Source organism: Puma concolor, chromosome E2 (genome assembly GCF_028749965.1).
Source record: "Puma concolor isolate L17-30 chromosome E2, mPumCon1.1.hap2, whole genome shotgun sequence".
Taxonomy (NCBI): domain Eukaryota; kingdom Metazoa; phylum Chordata; class Mammalia; order Carnivora; family Felidae; genus Puma; species Puma concolor.
This window is the reverse complement of record NC_141681.1, coordinates 5,169,241-5,185,576: the sequence shown is the minus strand read 5'-3', so window position 1 is coordinate 5,185,576 and position 16,336 is coordinate 5,169,241. Positions and strand designations below refer to the sequence as shown.

Here is a 16,336-nt window from a genome sequence, read left to right as displayed (position 1 = left end):
ACTCCATCTGGATTTTCAATTATACAAACCAGTCTGTCTCCTTTTGTCTGTCTGCCTGCTTATTTAATGAAGCCTGAATAGGGTTTCCCGTATTTGGAAACGAAACATCCCTAACTGGTATTTCTGGGTCTGTCCTAGAAAGTGTTTAAGCTGTACCTGTTGGGACACCGGAATAGGCATCCGGATGACAGGAACTTTACTTTCATACAATAAACCTTTGGCATTTTCCTGGGTACACCGTCTCCCAGACAACTGGAGTGCGGACGGGCTTGAACTCTAAGCAGCCCGTGGGGCTGATCCCACACCCTGGGTGTACTGCCTTCCCTTCCCTGACTCGCTTCTCTCTCTCCGGCCGGTATTTACCAGGGTCCCGGATAAATCACCTGCATGTATGTCCTTGACTCAGGGTTTGCTTCTGGGGGAACCCAAAGACCTGGGAGAACCGAGTGAGACCTCCTCAGAAGCCTGTCCACATTGGGCCCCTGCATGTCCCCATGTCACTGGCGTCCTCAAACTGTGCTCTTCCTTCCTAGGACTTACCATGAGCTATGCTGGTCTGGTCCAGTTCATTTCCTTCCGGAATTATCTGTGGTCTGACTTCAGGCGTCCCGGCTTCCTCTCTACTCAGGACCACACCAGCACCTGCCGGGCCAACCACCACGTCTGCCGGGCTAGAACAACACCCGGCACATCGCAGACACTTAAGCAATACTGCCCGGAAACCAACTATTGTCCCTCCCAATCGGTCTTGGCTGTGGCCCAGGGGTGGATGACCCCTGACCCCTACCACCCCTCACCCAGCGGCCCCGTGACCAGACCTGCCCCAATACAGCAGAGAGCCACAACATCACTTTTTAATATCGTTTAATGTTTCTCTTGGAGTTGCGGGGGGGGGGGGGGGCGGGGGGCAGGGGACCCCTGAAGCTTGGGACTGCCGAGCTCCCCAGGGGATCTTATTTTAAGCTGGTCATTGGCCAAGTACAGTGGAAGACTTTGGAACAGCAAGATTGGCTAATTGTAGCTTGGGGCGCCCAAATTCGTTCCGTTCCCTGCCGCCCTTGGTTTTGTCCCCGAGAGCAAAGGTGACTTATCAAAGTCTCGCCACATTTTTCACGCGTTGTTTGGTGCAGGCCACCGCCAAGGCAGAGCTGGGCTGAGTGCCGTCTCAGGCGGGGCCCCTCGGATGACCAGGGAGCCACAGGGCTCTGGGGGACAGCCCTCTGTTTCATTTTTGGCTGACATCACGTTCCTGGAGGGGCCCCTTGGTTAGAGGTCAAATGCCGGGTCGGGCAGGTGCTGGCCGAGGGTCGTGAGGCACAGAGCTGAGGCCATCCCAGCTCTTTCAGCTCAGGGTGTGTGAACTGACACATTACATCCCCTTCCCGAGGCTTCTCGTCCACACGCGTGAAACGGGCAGGTTCTGAGAATCTGTGCGGCACATTGCTCCCAGCTGGCAGGGTCGGGGAAGGAGGGAAGGGACCAGAGGCGAAGAGAAAAGTCCAGCTCCAAGCCTCACGGGCTAGTTCATCTGCAAGGGGGACACACTGTCCTCGCACAGGTGGCCCAGGGTGGCCTGTGCAGGCCTGGCCTTCTGGCACGTTCTATCTGGCCTGCACGATCAGGGCTCCGTTTGGTTTCCTCTGAATGTCTTCGGGCCCGGCCAGCGCTCCCGGGCTCTCCTTCCCTTTCTCCCTCTCCACTCCCATGCCAGCATCTCGCGGTCTGTGAGTTCGAGCCCCGCATCAGGCTCTGTGCTGACAGCTCAGAGCCTGGAGCTGCTTCAGATTCTCTGTCTCCTCTCTCTGCCCCTCCCCTGCTCGCACCTGTCTCTGTCTCTCAAAAGTAAATAAACGTTAAACAAAATTTTTTTTTTAAAAAGGAAGGGCTATATTCATCCAAAATTTTGGTGTCAGAAATCCCACAGAAGGCTGTGGAAACAGTCCAGATTATGGGAGGCTAAAGAGATAGGCCGCATAAACGCCTTATCCAGCCGATGCTGGACCCACCCCGGTCGGGGGAGAAGCTATAAAGGATATTATTAGGTCAACTGACAACATTGGAACAGAGAGTAGATTAGATTAAACCATTGCATTGAAGGTAAACGTGCTCATGTTGATAACCGTACTGTGGTTTTGTAAAAAAAAAAATATTCTTACTCTTAGAACAGCTATCGCCTCCTTCTCCCGCAAAGTATTCCGGGTCTCCCTGGCTCTCCAGCTTAAAACGAAGGCAGTGGTTTACCTTAGAGCTTCCTCTCCTATTTTCGGGGGGGAATCATGGATTTCTTTGAGAACCCGAAGAAATCACGGACACTTGGCACTGTGAAATGCACATACATACACACGCTTTGTTGGTTATCACCTCCAGAGACTCCCAGTCCCCTCTTGGACGGATGGCTTCCCGACAGGCTTTCCAGGGACTATATTCTAAAGTTCTAGAAGCGAAGGGCCATGCTGTAGCCAACTTACTCTCAAATGGTCCAGAAAAACCTACTATTTGTATATAATAAAAAAATTCCAAATAATAAAGCAAAATGGTACCATGTGTTAAAAAAAAAAAAAAAAAAAAGAGGTATGGGGCGCCTGGGTGGCTCAGTCTGGTCGAGCGTCCGACTTCGGCTCAGGTCAGGATCTCATAGTTCATGGGTTTGAGCCCCGCGTCGGGCTCTGTGCTGACACAGCTCAGAGCCTGGAGCCTGTTTCAGATTCTGTGTTTCCCTCTCTCTCTGCCCCACTCGTGCTCTCTCTTTCTCTGAAAAATGAACATGAAAAATTAAAAAAAAAAAAAAAAGAGGTGTTCAGGGATCAGAGGTACACACTTCCTGTTCTTGCAACTTCTTTGTGTTTGATGTTTCCCAAATAAAATGTGAAAACATCAGTTGCCTGGTGACTAGTAATTATACAGTAAGTGATGCTCAGTACTCCTGGTGAGAGGCTTGGAGCCGGTAGGTACAGCCCAGAGCCAGGAAGGAGGGGGAGGGGGTGGAGAGGAGGAGCCCAGGTGGCTGGATAGGAACGGGGAGGGCAGCTGGACATCTCAGCGAATTTCGATTCAAACTTGAACTACTTGATTGTTGCTAAGGGAGCAGCTCTGTGGATGGTCAGGGCCCAGGGCTGGCTTTTCTTGTTTTCTCTCTCTTCTGGCCTCCAACCTGCCCCTCTGTGGCATACATTGTTGCAATGAACTCGGCTTCCCAGAATCCCACACTGTCCAAGCGGGGAGGGACTTTAATCGCCGTCTGGTCCCACCTCTCCCCGGCATCAGTGAGAAAAGGAAGGCCCGGTGAAATCAGCTGCCTGTCCACTGTGATAGGACAAAGGAAGGGTGACAGCTGGTGCCAGACTTACTCCCAAGACCACTTGCTTACTCTGCTCAGGGTAGCGGGGCAAAGTTACATCCTTGCCACACGCTTAACCTTGAACGTTTTCTGGGAGGGCTTGGGCACTGTTTCAGAAAAGCGTAAGAACTGAAGCTTGATACACTAGAGAGAGTGTCCCGCTGGGACTCAGGAGGGGCAGATCTAAGGAAGTAAACTGGCTGTGTGGCCTTGGGCAGGTGGCTTTCCCTCTCCGAGCCTTGGTCTCTCCATCTTAAAATACGAGAGTTGATTTACTTAACGACTTCATATCCTTTCACAGGGGGGCATGGATTCCTTTGAAGAGCTGATAGAATTGTTGGGCCCTTTTGCAAAGCTGTGCACTTTGAGATGCACGTTCCGCGTGGGCTAACTGCTCGGGATTCATGGCTCTGGCCCCCCGGCACGCCCTGCCCGGATCTGGAGCCGCTGGGTCCTACATCCGCTTCCTCCCTGGGACGCAAAGGGCCTGTGAGTTCATGAACGAACGGATAAATAGACAAACACATTTACATATAAGCTGAGGAACATACCCTTTGGCAGCTAGGGCCCGGTCTGGGGAGGCGGCAAGGGGCAGATCGGAAGGGTGCCCTCACTTCCGCACCAGAGCTATACCGCCCCCCGTGGTGGCCCGGCTGAGGGTGGGAAGGGGCGGCTTCTGCAGCGCTGGGGGATCCAGCAGCAGGAACGGTTCTCTCAAGGGGCGATGAAGGTCTTGCAAGAGTGAGCCTCTGTCAAGGCCAAGAACTGGCCACCTGGAGAACGTCCCAGCCAGAGCGCAGCTGGCCCAGGGGGGTTAACGCAGAGGCCGCTTCTGCCTTCTTGGCTGAGAGCTTCCAGAGTTGGGGGGGGGGGCGGCGGGGAGGCAGCGGCATTGGGAAAATGGAACATACTGGGGGGAAAGGGGACATACTGAGCCCTGCGGGAGCCCACGATAGGACGCGCCGTGGTGGGGGGATCTGATCAGAAGGGTTCGCAGTGACCGGCCCCTCCGTCCCTGGTGGTAGGGAGGCCCCCGCAAAGCAGGTCTTAGGGGAGGAACGGAGTCCTGCAGGCTCGGTTCTGTGGGCATCTGGAACGCAGCCTGGGGTGTGGAGCACTACAGGGAAGGAAGGAGACTGGGGGATGACTGACTGACCTAACAAAGAGCGGATGTGCTCGGCGAGGGGCAGGGAGAGAGGAGAAAGGAGCGTCGATCAGGTCGGCCGGAATCGCGGTGGCCAGAGGGGTCTCGAGTCACGACAAGCCAAGCCCGGTGGCCTTGCGCCCCTCCCAGCTGTGGGAGCGCTCCTGGCGCTCTAGAAACGTCCCACCAGATGGTCTCCACCGTGGTGATCTCTAGCCCGGTCAGCGGAGGGCGATGGGTCGCGGGGCCGCCCTCTCCCTGGAGGGCCTGGAGTTACAGGCATTTAGCGGGCGAGGCGGGGCCCTCCGGGCCCAGGTCGTCGACGTCACTCAGAAGTTCGCACTCGCTGGCCGTGGCGGCGTTTTGCAGGCGGCGGATGCGCGCCTGGACCTCCTCCTGCTCCCTCTTGAGCTCCAGGTAGGAGTGCGAGAAAGTGTGGAAGATGGACGTGGCGGGGAAGGCCATGATGAGGATCCCGCTCAGGATGCTGCTCAGGGCCACCATCTGACCCGGCACGCTGCGCGGGACCATGTCCCCGTAGCCCACGGTCGTCATGGAGATGATGGCCCACCAGTAGGAGGCGGGGATGCTGGTGAACTCCAGCACCCTCCCGGACTCGTTCTCCGCCACGTAGACCAGGGGGGAGAAGAGCGTGACGGCCACGCAGAGGAAGAGGAGGAGGAGGCCGAACTCGCGGGTGCAGCGGCGCACGGTGAGGCCCAGCGTCTGCAGCCCCAGCGAGTGGCGCGCCAGGCGCATCACATACAGGATGCGCAGCGCCCGCAGCACGCGGAGCGCCAACCCCACCTTCTCCAGGTACGAGCCCCCGCCGGGCCAGCTGCCGTCCTCCTGGGGCTCGCCGGACACGGCCAGCGACACGTAGTACGGAGAGACGGCCAGGATGTCGATGATGTTCAGGGGCCCTTGGAAGAACTGACACTTGTCCCGGGCCTGGACGAACCGCAGGCAGAACTCCAGGGAAAACCAGGCCACGCACACGGTCTCCACGACGAAAATGTAGTAGCATTTCTGAGAACACTCACCCTGGGGAGGTGACAGAACGCTGCATGAGGGGTGGGTGGCAGCATTGGGGCGGGGGCGGGGGGGGGACGGGGAGGTGGAAACCATCCTGGGTCGCTGGACGAGCGCTGCCCTCTCACCCCTCTCTCTCTTGGCCGGAGGAATCAACACCTATTTGCCCAGAGCCGTTCTTGCTTGGGGCCTCTTTGTGACAGCGGCCAACCTTCACCTTCACTGACAGAAGCCCCTGTTGTGTACCGTGAGCCACCCTAGTTCTGTCACGTGGGCCACACGGTGATGCCGTGAGCGGGCAGCGCGACCTCATTTTGTGCCCAGGACGTGGTTCCAAGCAGCGAAATGACTTGCTAGAGCTCACAAGCAGAGAGGAGACGCGCTCTCAGCCGCTAGACGCTGTTTGGTGACTGCCCCGCCTGCCACCCCTCATTCACTCATCCAACAAAAATGCATGGAGGTCTCCCCGCTGTGCCGGGCTCCTAGGCTCTGTGGGTGGTGTGATCGAGAAGCAGATGTCGCTGCTGGGAGCTCAGAGGCTGGCGGGGCAGAGAGGGCTCCCGGGTCCCCGGTACAGCCCTCTGATGTGTGACTGCAACTATTCACGCAGGGTCTGTCTCCCTCGGGAGATTCTGGCTTGGGGTGGGGGGCTGTCACATGGTTCGTGCTCCCCACCTCTGGCTCCTGACAGAAAGTTCCACGAGCCCCTGTGCTACTCAAAGTATGGTCCTTGAACCAAATGCATCAGCCTCCCCGGAGAGCTGGGAAGAAACCCAGAATCTCCGGCCCCACCCCATCCCTCAAGGAATCGGACTTTACACCTCAACAAGACTCGCAAGTCTCACCTGGTGGCTTGGAAAATCCTGATGTCTGGGCCAGGACCCCAGAAATTCTTTTTTTCTAATTTTTAAAAAAATGTTTCTTCATTTTTGAGAGAGAGAGAGAGAGAGAGAGCATGAGCTGGGGAGGAGCAGAGAGAGAGGGAGACACAGAATCCGAAGCAGCTCCAGGCTCCAAGCCGTCAGCACAGAGCCCGACGCGGGGCTCGAACCCATGAACCATGACATCGTGACCTGAGCCAAAGTCACTCAGCCGACTGAGCCGCCCAGGCGCCGCTAGAAATTCTAATTCAGTTGATCTAGGTTTGAGCCTGAGCAGAACTTTCCAGAAGTCCCATGGATGATTCTAATGAAGAGCCAGAGTTGAGAACCCAACTTCAAGTATTACACACACACACACACACACACACACACACACACACATCGCGATGATGGATGAAGGAACAAATGAGTGACCACAGCCAGTTGCCTGAGTGAAAAGCATGATGTTGACAACTGTAGTTTTCTTTGGATTAAAAAGCTCTCAAGTGGAAAAAGAAATTATTTCTAGGGCCTGGGCCCACAGGAATACTGAATGGAAATGAAATGCTTTTTACGTTTGGCCGCTAGAGGAAGAGAAACGGGTGATCTGGCCCCATCTCAACTTGCCTGTCCGGGCCCGGGCAGCTTTCTCCCTGGACCTCTGTCCGGTCTACCGAAGGGGTGGAGGCGGGAGGCGGGGAGGGGGCTGCTGAGGGCACGGAGTCCAGAGCCTCTGTGGCTCCACTTCGGCTGCGAACCCCGTTGTCCCCCCTGCACCACCTGGGGTTTGCTTCACAATCCTGGGAGTGCTCGCGAGTTTTGGACCCTGACTCCCCAGGAGCTGCAGACTCGCTGCGTGACCCTGCCGCGGTCACTGCCCCTCTCTGTGCTTCAGTTTTCAAGAAGGAGCTCGGAACAGCAGCCGTATTTCTCAAAGCCGATTCGGCACACCCTGCGTGGGAATCCCTCCAGAGGGCTTGTGGCAAATGCAGATTCTTGGGCTCTGGTCACAAAATCAAGCCCTGGGGTGCGGCCCAGGAATCTGCACCTTGGCAAGCCCTCCAGGGGACCCAGGGGCACCTGGAAGTGTTTCAGACTCTGGGCCGGATTGTCTCCACGAGGCTGCTTTTGTCGCTGACCTTTTGGGCGCTTTCCCCTTGGCGCAGGGACTTCTGGTAGCCTGGGAATAACCCTTCCAGACCGGGGACCCAACAGCTCAAGAAAGTGACTCCGGAGAGGTGGAGAAGCCTCTGTGGGCCCTCCCTCCGCCTCCGTGCTGGCGTTTGGCTATTCAAGGCACGCACCCCCCACCTCCCTGCGGCCACCTCCCTGCACTGCAGCAAGCTGTACTCAACTCTGCCTTGCACGGCTGCTCTGCCCAAACCCTGAAACCACCCTCCCCACACTGGGCCTCCAAGAAATGCCCCCCTCGCGGCGGGGATTTATGGGGCCTGAGCTGAGCAAGTAATTCCCAGGCCAGCCACGTTCGGAGAAAAATACGAAGGAAATGAAAAAGTTACCTCTTCTCTCTCTAGGAGGAAGCTTCTGGTTGTATTTTGCAGGTAGGGTGAACAACGAATCCTGGTTTGCCCAGAACTTTGCGGATTTGAGCACAGAAAGTCCCAGGTCACCGGACTCCCTCCCCTCCGCCCCCCACCGAGTCCCGCGCAAACCAGGATGGCTGGTCACCCTCCTGGAGGGCCTTGTCTCTCGCTTTGGTTCCTCCACGCGGTGAAGAGGGTGAATCAGGCCTAATGGAGACCAGAGGGTGAGCCAGGCCACACCGCGGGCGTTCATGCTCAGGATGTGGGACCAAGAAAGCCTGACGCAGAAGAACACGCCCTCAGCGTTTCCGTCTATGTGACATTGGAGGTGGTGGACAGAATCTCCGAAAGAGCGGCCACCTCTGGGTGGGGTGGGGACCGGCTGTGGGGGGACACGGGACAGCTCCCTGGGGAGATGGGCGCTGTGCTCGGGGAAGCAGGGTGTGGGTCACACGGGTGTGCACTGGCTGTTCCTTGCACAGCCAAGGCCCGTGCGTCTCAGTGTATGTCCATTGGGCCTATAAGACTGCAAAGTAAAACCAAAACGAACACCAGCGAGAATCAGCGATCGGGGTGGGCAGGGAGGGGAGAGAGAAGCCTGATTCATCCGTGGAAACTGAGTCATGGGTCCGTGGGGGCTCAGCCTTATTCCACTTGCTTTGTAAACGCCTGGCATTTTCCACCGCGAAAAGGCGAAGAACAGATCAGGGTCAGACATCAAAACCACAGTCGGATGGCAGTCCACACTCCGTGGGGAGGCGAGGGTTATAAAGACAGGACAGAGCAAGGGCTGCTGAGGCTGTGAAGATGTCACAGGCTCTAGCGTTCCGGGCTCAGCTGCTTGGAAAACGGGGGGGGTGGTCCCTCCAAAATGAAACACACGTTTGCTATCCGAGCTGCAATCCTGCTCGTGGGCAGACATCAGAAGGCACCGGAATATACCCAGCAGGCAAGCACCGGAAAATAACTGCGTTATTCTGTAGCCCAGAGTGGAAACAGCACAAATGCCCGTCGGCCGACGGACGGAGCCACAAAATGTGCTCTCTCCATACGACGGACTATCACTCAGCCCCGAAAAGGAACGAAGTGCTGACAGCCTGGGTGAACCTTCACGGCCTCACGCGCCGTGAGAGAAGCCGCACCCAAAAGGCCAGACGCCGCAGGGCTCCATTTCTGTGAAACATCCAGAGAAGGCAAACGCAGGGACACAGAAGGACATTCGTGGTCGCCGGGGCTGGGAGGGCGGGGGAGACTTGGGGAGCCGCCGGAAGCAGGGACGGGGTTTCTTTGCGGGAGGATCCACATGCTCTAGGACAGTGACCGTTGCACAGCCACTGATGGGTGCACTTTAAAAGGGTGCATCTTGGGATGTGGACTCTAATGGCTTCATAAAAAAGGAGGCAGGACCCGACCAGCTCCAGGCTTGAGCCGGAGCTGGTCGGGTCCTCTGGGCGAGCCACTGAGGGGTCCCACAACTTTGCCGCAAACCTTCTCCCCAAGCTTGGGAGCGGGGCTTCTGTAAGGGGCTCTGGGGTCAGAGGACGGCCAGGGCCTCCCGAGAGCAAGGCCACTGTCCCTGGGGGCCCATAAAGACAGGCTGCCCCCGCAGATGCTACAGGTGCAGGGACGGCCAGTTCCAGAAATTCCATCCAGGAGGGACCTGGGGCCCAGGGCTGGACCTTGGAGCTTTCCTCACACCCCGGGGCCTCAGAAATATGGCCCGAATTGGCCACCTCCTGCCTCCTGGTAGCTCGGTCCTGGCCCGCATCCACACAGCAGCTCGGGCCTTCTCCCTTCTGCCTGTGAATTCCTCCACTTGTGCCCTGGCCTTGGCCTTGGGTCCAGGGCTGTTTCCTCGCCCTGCTGACTCATTCTTCTTCCCGGCCTCTGCGCTTCCCCTGGGAGCCAGTTCGGTCTCTGCCCTCTCTCCCCTCCGCGATGCCCCTTCCTGACCCTCTCTCTCCTCCCCCCATCCCAGCCGCCTTGCTCCCCAGCCCTGGGACACAGGGGCTCCGGAAGCGGGGGCCAGGGGGGCAGATGGGGGCCAGGGGCATGGAGACAGGCGAGCGTGACGAAACGGGAAGAATCCGCTGCAATGAGTCAGGAAAAGTGGGTCCTGCCCCGGAAACAGGGAATATTTCTTGCTGGCCCGGATACAGGGAGAGTAGGCTGGGCGGGGAGGGGAATGAACCCCAAACCCAAGAAGCTAGGGGAAGAAGAACTCCCCGGGGCAACCACCGAATGTCACTGAACACAGAGCAGCTGCTGAGAGCAAGGTACCGTTTACGGAGCAGAGGCAGGATTCAAGAGAGGGGCAGGGGACGACTGGCCGCTGCGGCGTGGGTTCCACGGACCCGTGGGGAGGCTGGAGGGGTGTGTCAGCAAATGGTGGAGGAGACCGCGGACTATTACTGGGCCACGAGAAGCATGAGACAGCGACACAAGCTGCTGCGCGGACGGACCCTGAGAACACCACGCTGAGTGACAGGCCGGTCACAAAAGGCCACATGTGCGTGACTCCACGTGCACGGAAATGTGTGGAGAGGGGGGAGTCTGTGGAGGCGGAAAGCGGAGGGGTGGTGGCTGGGGGGGGCTAGGGACGGGGGAGGGCTGGGGAGGGAGCAGTGGAAAAGTGCTGGAACTTGGTAGACCCGGGGACCACACAAGACCATAAACGTACCAACAAGGTAAATTTGCGTTCCTGCCTCCAGCATCTAGAAGAACACAGCGTGTGGGCCCTCGGTAGCTTGTCGAAGGAATGGAAGGTCGGATGCTGGGATCTCCTGTCAAGTGTCTACCACCGAGGGCTGATCAGACCAACACTTACTAAGCGCTTCTCAGGCATCAGCACCATTCCCCCTGCTTTAGGGACTAGGCTCAGCCCTTCTTGTCTACCCTGCCTCCCCCCCCACCCCCCCCCCCCGCCGCTTCCGTTTTAATTTGCGACCTCCAGTGCAGACCCCTCTCCCCAACTGCCAAGTTGACTCTAAGAGATTTTGCTGGAAGAAGGTAGAAGATTAAGCAAAAGGAAAGCTGCTCCCCACCCCACCCCCCGCCCGCCTCCTAGCCCTGCACAGAGCCTGATGGAGGAGGTCTGGGGGTCCCAGTCCTGGCACGTCTGTCCACTCATGTGGCGTCAATTCATCTGAGCAGATGTTGTCCCCCAGGACAGCATGGCCCTCAGAAGAAGCTGGCCAGCTAACCATCCCCGAGGGTAAATACAAAATACCCAGGCAGTGGTGAAAAGCACATTACCTCCTTATGTAAATGTAAGGACACGGCCTCGAAAAATCAAAGACAGCCTCCCCAGCCTCCCCGGCCTCCCCGAGCTCCAAATTACTATCTTAACAGAGAAACAGGGGTGCCTGGGTGGCTCAGTCAGTTAAGCCTCTGACTTCAGCTCAGGTCACGATCTCGTGGCTTGTGAGTTCGAGCCCCGCGTTGGGCTCTGTGCTGACAGCTGGGAACCTGGATCCTGCTTCAGATTCTGTCTCCCTCTCTCTCTCAAAAAATAAACAAACATTTAAAAAATAAAAGAAACAAAAAAACACCCTTTTTTTGAGGGCACAAGCCCTCTTGCCCCAAGAGCAGAACCAGCAGCCTGGCTCCTGAGCCCAGATGGGCGGTGGGAGGGGGCTGCTGGTCCTGCGGGCCTCCCAGCGACCTCTGATTTGATCTCCTGAGTCCCCAACCAACCAAGCCTGGGTTCACACCCGGGGTAATTTTCAAAGCGTTAGGCTTTGAAAAGACCTCGTCCCTCTGCAGGGGGTCTAAATCCTGGCTTCCGGGAAATCCCTGAGGAACAAGTTTATGGAAATCTAGGGGTCCTTTCTCAGCAGCTGGGATCAAGAGTACCCTTCTGAGACGGGGGACAGAGGCCACTTTTTTTGTCCTAATTTTGTACTGCAGTGTCTACGCGTAAATATTTCTGTGAACAAGCAGGCTCTAAAATCACATCATTTGGTGCTAACAAATAAAACAATGCCTCTATTTGGAGCTATAGTCCTCCTCCCCCCCACCCCTACCCCCCCGGGGGGAGAAAAAAGCTATTTGAAAGTCAAAACGTTTTGGTTGGTTTGCTTTAGGACAAAACATTTATCGGTTGCACAAGATACATGTTATGCAGCAAATATTTGAGAGCCTACTCTGTGTGAGGCAGGGGCTGGTTCTCCATCTAAGTGCTTTCTTTCTGGAAAGTTCTCTGATCCTACCAGATTGCCCTGGGCTATATCTTTAAGAGAAGTTTTGTACACGGACCACAGTTGTGGATACACAGGGTACATTATGTTATACGCGTGTTCTATTTATCAGTTCCCTGTATCTACCATAATGCCAGTTCCATAACTAGGGTAATGGGGAGCCATGGAGGAATGTAAGAGCAGAACAGGAACAACATTTTAAATTAGGAACAATCCAGTTCTCAGTTTGAAGCTCTCTAGTAAACTTTCCAACAAAATATCGAATTCGTATCTCATTTCTCAAACTACCTGGCCCCTGGCAAGGAAGGAGGGGTTCAGAGTCACTTAGAAGTTTACTCAGCTCGGAGTTCCCCATCCAGTGAGCCTGACTGGGAGGCTCAGGGGCCAAGTAACAAGCAGGAAAACTAAGGGTCTTTGCTCTGTAACTCCAAGAAAGCTAAACGCCCCGTGCCTCACTTTCTCCACCTGAATGTGGAGCCGGGATGCCCCCAAGGACACTGGTTCCAGAAGGCAGGGATTTTTGGCCAGGGACAGCTCGTGGCACAGAGTAGCTGCTCAGTAAACACATGACACGTACACGGAGCACGTGAACCCTCACAGCGACGCGACTCGCTTTACGGAGGGGGAAACTGAGGTTCAGAGAGGGGAACCAATTTGCCTGCGGTCACGGAGTGGGGAGAGGCAAGCTGGGCCCACCCGACCCACACGAAGCCCAGGGGTGACTTTGTCAACAGAGGCCACCAAGAGGCAGAGCCACCTTGTGACTTTTGCCGGCCTTAGGCTCTTCATGCGCCTTTTCCTCCAAAACAAAGCAAAACCAAAAACATCCCCAAACGTTCCCAACGGCATTGATCTAACCGGGCACACAGCCCCCCCGCTGGACAATAATCTCTTCCTCTGCTGTTTTAAAAGATACGGAGCCCGGTCCACGGGCCCTAAGCCTCTCGGGCCTGGAGCCTGGGGGGCCGGGGGCGGGGAGCACTCACCTTGTCCTCCTCGGCCCTCACGTCGGGCATGGTGCTGACGCACAGGCTGACCGCCGTGGTGGCCACAAAGAGGATGGACAGACAGGCGAAGACCTTGCCGGGGAGCCCCGAGCGCGGGTTTTCCACCGTCTCCCGCAGCCAGTTCATGAAGACCCCCCAGCGCGACGGGTCCCCGGGGGGGCGCCGCGCCTCGCGCCGCAGATGCAGCGCCTCCTGCTGGCGGAGCTCGCGCAGCTGCTCCAGCTTCCGGAGCAGCTCCAGCAGGCAGCACGGCCGCAGGTGGGCCTCCTCGATCCCCCAGTAGGCCAGCTCCTCCCGGAAGGACAGCACGCACGTCTCCCGCAGCAGGGCCAGCCTGCCGGCCGCCAGGAAGCTCACGATCATGCCGAAAGCGCTGGGGCTGCGGTCGAAGAAGAACTCCCGGGTGGCTTCGTCGTAGTCGTCGCAGAGCTGCGCGATCTCCTCGTGGCTCCGGCAGAACTTGAGTTTGCTCAGGCGGCTCAGCGGAAACTCGTCCAGCGTGCTCCAGGGGAGCACGTACCGCCGGCCCCCGACGTTGACCAGGATCTCCTTCTCCAGGTCCGCCGCGGGGGAGGCGTCCAGCGCGCCCACCTTGCGGGCCCTGCGGTAGTAAAGCCCCTTAAGGGAGCGCGGCTGCATGGAGCCGGGCAGCGGCTGACCCAGGGGGCTGCAGGAGCCCCGGTGGCGGTGTCCAGGAGGTAGGCCCCTGGCCCTGAAGGGCATGGACATTGCTGGAGACGTCCTGCGCCGGGTGGGGAGGGAAGGGGGAAGGTAAGACAAGAGGGAGAAATCAACCTCAGGGCGGGGTCCTCGACCGCCCGGATGCAGCTTCACCACTGCATCTGCATGGTTCATTTTTCAAATCCTCCAACAGAGACTTACTGAGCATCTACTCTGTGCCTGGGACCCATCAGTGACCCAAGGAGATGATGACATCCCTTCCCAGGTCAGAGCTGTGCCCCTTCCAGGCTCTGTGGTCTTGGGCACGTGGCTTCACCTCTTCCATCTCACTCCACCCATGCCAGGCACAAGACTTGTCCCAATCTTGGGAGGTACAGCTGGTAAAATAGAGCTGAAGAGTGTAAGGGTGTCTCAAGTTCACTGCCAGGTTCTGGTCCCTTACGGACTGCCACAGCAGGTGGATTGCTCAGCCTCTCTGAGCCCTTTGCTTCGTCTGGACAGCTGGGGTAGTTTGAGTACCCCCACCTCACTGGGCACGGGGAGGGTTCCGTGCAGTGATGTCCAGGAAGTGTTTATTCAGAACGCTTCTAGGCGCTTCTGAGGTGCCAGGCACCAATTGACACGCTTCCTCTATAGTAACGCATCTCAACAATTCCACAAGGTAAACAATTCCCCATTTTACAGATGAGCAAACGGAGGCCCAGAAAGGTTCAGTAACACAGAATGTGACTGTGCTTAAGCCCAGCGTCTGACTCTCAGGAGCCGCGCCGCAATGGCCTCGTTTGCCTCTTCCTTTGGAGGACTTTTGCCATCAACGACAGCCCCCCTCCATGTTCCCCGGGTGCTTGCCTCGGCCACCCTTGCTGTGTGACCTTGAGCCACCCTTGCTATGTGACCTTGAGCCATTACTCCCCCTCTCTGTTCTCTGCAAAGCGAAGGGACGTCTAATGCGCGCTCCATCTCAGACCTATTCGAAGCGCTTGGCTTAGAATGAGGGCTTGAGATGTAACCCGTGCATTTAAAAAACCATCTCTGCCACCTCTCCCGGCCTCAGCGCCCTGCCACCGTTCCCCACGCTCCCGCTTCTAGCCAGAGCTGTTTCCAGAGCTTCTACAACCTTACATTCCAAAACGCACTCCAATCGAGACAAAAACTCGCTGGCTGAATGGAAACAAAAGTTGCTCTCAATTTCAGCGCCAGCTGGATTCGGGCAGGCAGCGAAGAGTTGAATCACAGCCTGTGCGTTTCACACTTGCTCACCACCCAGCGTTCTGTTACTCTGTATGCATTACTTCCTTTACGGCGTATGGCCAGAGGAAGGCGAGCAGCCTGCAGAGAGAACTATTTTGAAATCCGGGGAGTCCTTCCCAAGTGCTCTCCGTTTCCCAATGCAAAACCCCAGACCCAGAGAGCCGAAGTGACTCATCCAAGGTCACAGAGCGAATCCAAGTCCAACCCAGGATTCTTGTCTCCCAGCCTGGGGGGGGGGGGGCTCTTTCTAGACAACCCCCTCCCCCCCAAAAAAAATCCTGCCCTGTCTGCATTCACTGCACAAACCCAACTTTGCAATCCACTCCCCCACCCCCCCGCCCCAGCCGGCACACACAGCTCTGTCCCGGGCAGGGAAAGGTATTCATTCAAAACAGCAGCGCTTTGGCCCAGAATGTGTCACGTCCTGCAAGCCACCCCCCCCACCCCTGCAGCAAACACTAACTTCTTCCCCCAAAGTTGAACTCACCTTCCTGTCTCTGGGAGCCCTTTTCCCGCTCTCTCTCTACCTGGCAAGGGGAGCCCGTGTCCCGATGGCCAGGGAAGAGCCAGGTTTGTGGTGGAGATGAAGCAGAAGAAAAGAAAAATCCCACACACGGCAGTCTCTGGCAGAGTTAGTTTCCAACCTCTCTTCCCTTGCCTCCTCCCGGAAGCGGAGGGACATTCATTCTGCACCTCTCTCTCCTGCAGCTGCAGAACGGCCCTGGGGCAATGGGCTGGGGCTTCTAGAAGGACCCAGAAGCCCCTTCCCCTGTGAGAGGTGAGAGTCCTAGGGGCTTGTGCTGGGAGCCAGCCAGCTGTCCTGCTTCAACGGCGGGCTCTGCACTCGGAGCCCCACGGGGACAGCCAGTGTGGTCCTGCAAGAGACGCGGGGGCGGGGGGGGGGGGGACGGGAATGGCTTAGAAATAATCTCTCCATCACCAGGCTGCCGGAAGACACAGCAGCAACCACGGCTCTGCCAACTGCCTGGGAGGCGAGGAGAGCTGTCCTGCCCTCCCCTCCCAGGAGGGACAGAACCCGAAAGGAGCAGAGGGCAACTTGGGGCCGGGACATCTGCAGCTACCTGCCCCGCAGCCTGGAGGCTCCTGGGGGTGGGGGTGGGGGCGCTGATGAGGGGGTGGCGCGCAGGTAAAGGCTGCGGGAGGAACCTCCTGGTAAATCACGGGTCCGGGGACAGATGGGGGCAGAGAAGCCCAGCGTCTGAGCGCCGGGTGGAAGCTGGCTGCGTGCTGGGCTAATGTGGAGTCACACGCACCTGGGTC

The 16,336-nt window shown here is 57.4% G+C and overlaps 1 protein-coding gene across 2 annotated transcripts; it reads right to left on the bottom strand.

Annotated features, from left to right (window-relative positions):
- Window positions 1-3,871: 3,871 nt before the first annotated feature.
- KCNG4 (potassium voltage-gated channel modifier subfamily G member 4) lies at window positions 3,872-15,946 on the bottom strand. 2 transcript variants are annotated; one of them, XM_086688793.1, is made up of 4 exons: window positions 15,543-15,946; window positions 14,927-15,133; window positions 13,103-13,865; window positions 3,872-5,525 (listed from the first exon to the last, which is right to left on the bottom strand). In XM_086688793.1, coding segments are annotated over exons 2-4 (1,536 nt in total). In that variant the 5' UTR covers window positions 14,929-15,133; window positions 15,543-15,946; the 3' UTR covers window positions 3,872-4,754. The 2 variants fall into 2 exon arrangements, with proteins under 2 accessions (XP_086544919.1, XP_086544920.1); XM_086688794.1 differs by lacking the exons at window positions 14,927-15,133; window positions 15,543-15,946 and having other exon boundaries at window positions 13,103-13,878.
- Window positions 15,947-16,336: the final 390 nt, after the last annotated feature.

Coding starts and splice junctions, on each gene's coding strand:
- KCNG4 (XM_086688793.1), bottom strand. Junction 5,526..13,102: donor TGAGGGCCGAGGAGGACAAG/GTGAGTGCTCCC, acceptor TCACCTCCCCAG/GGTGAGTGTTCTCAGAAATG.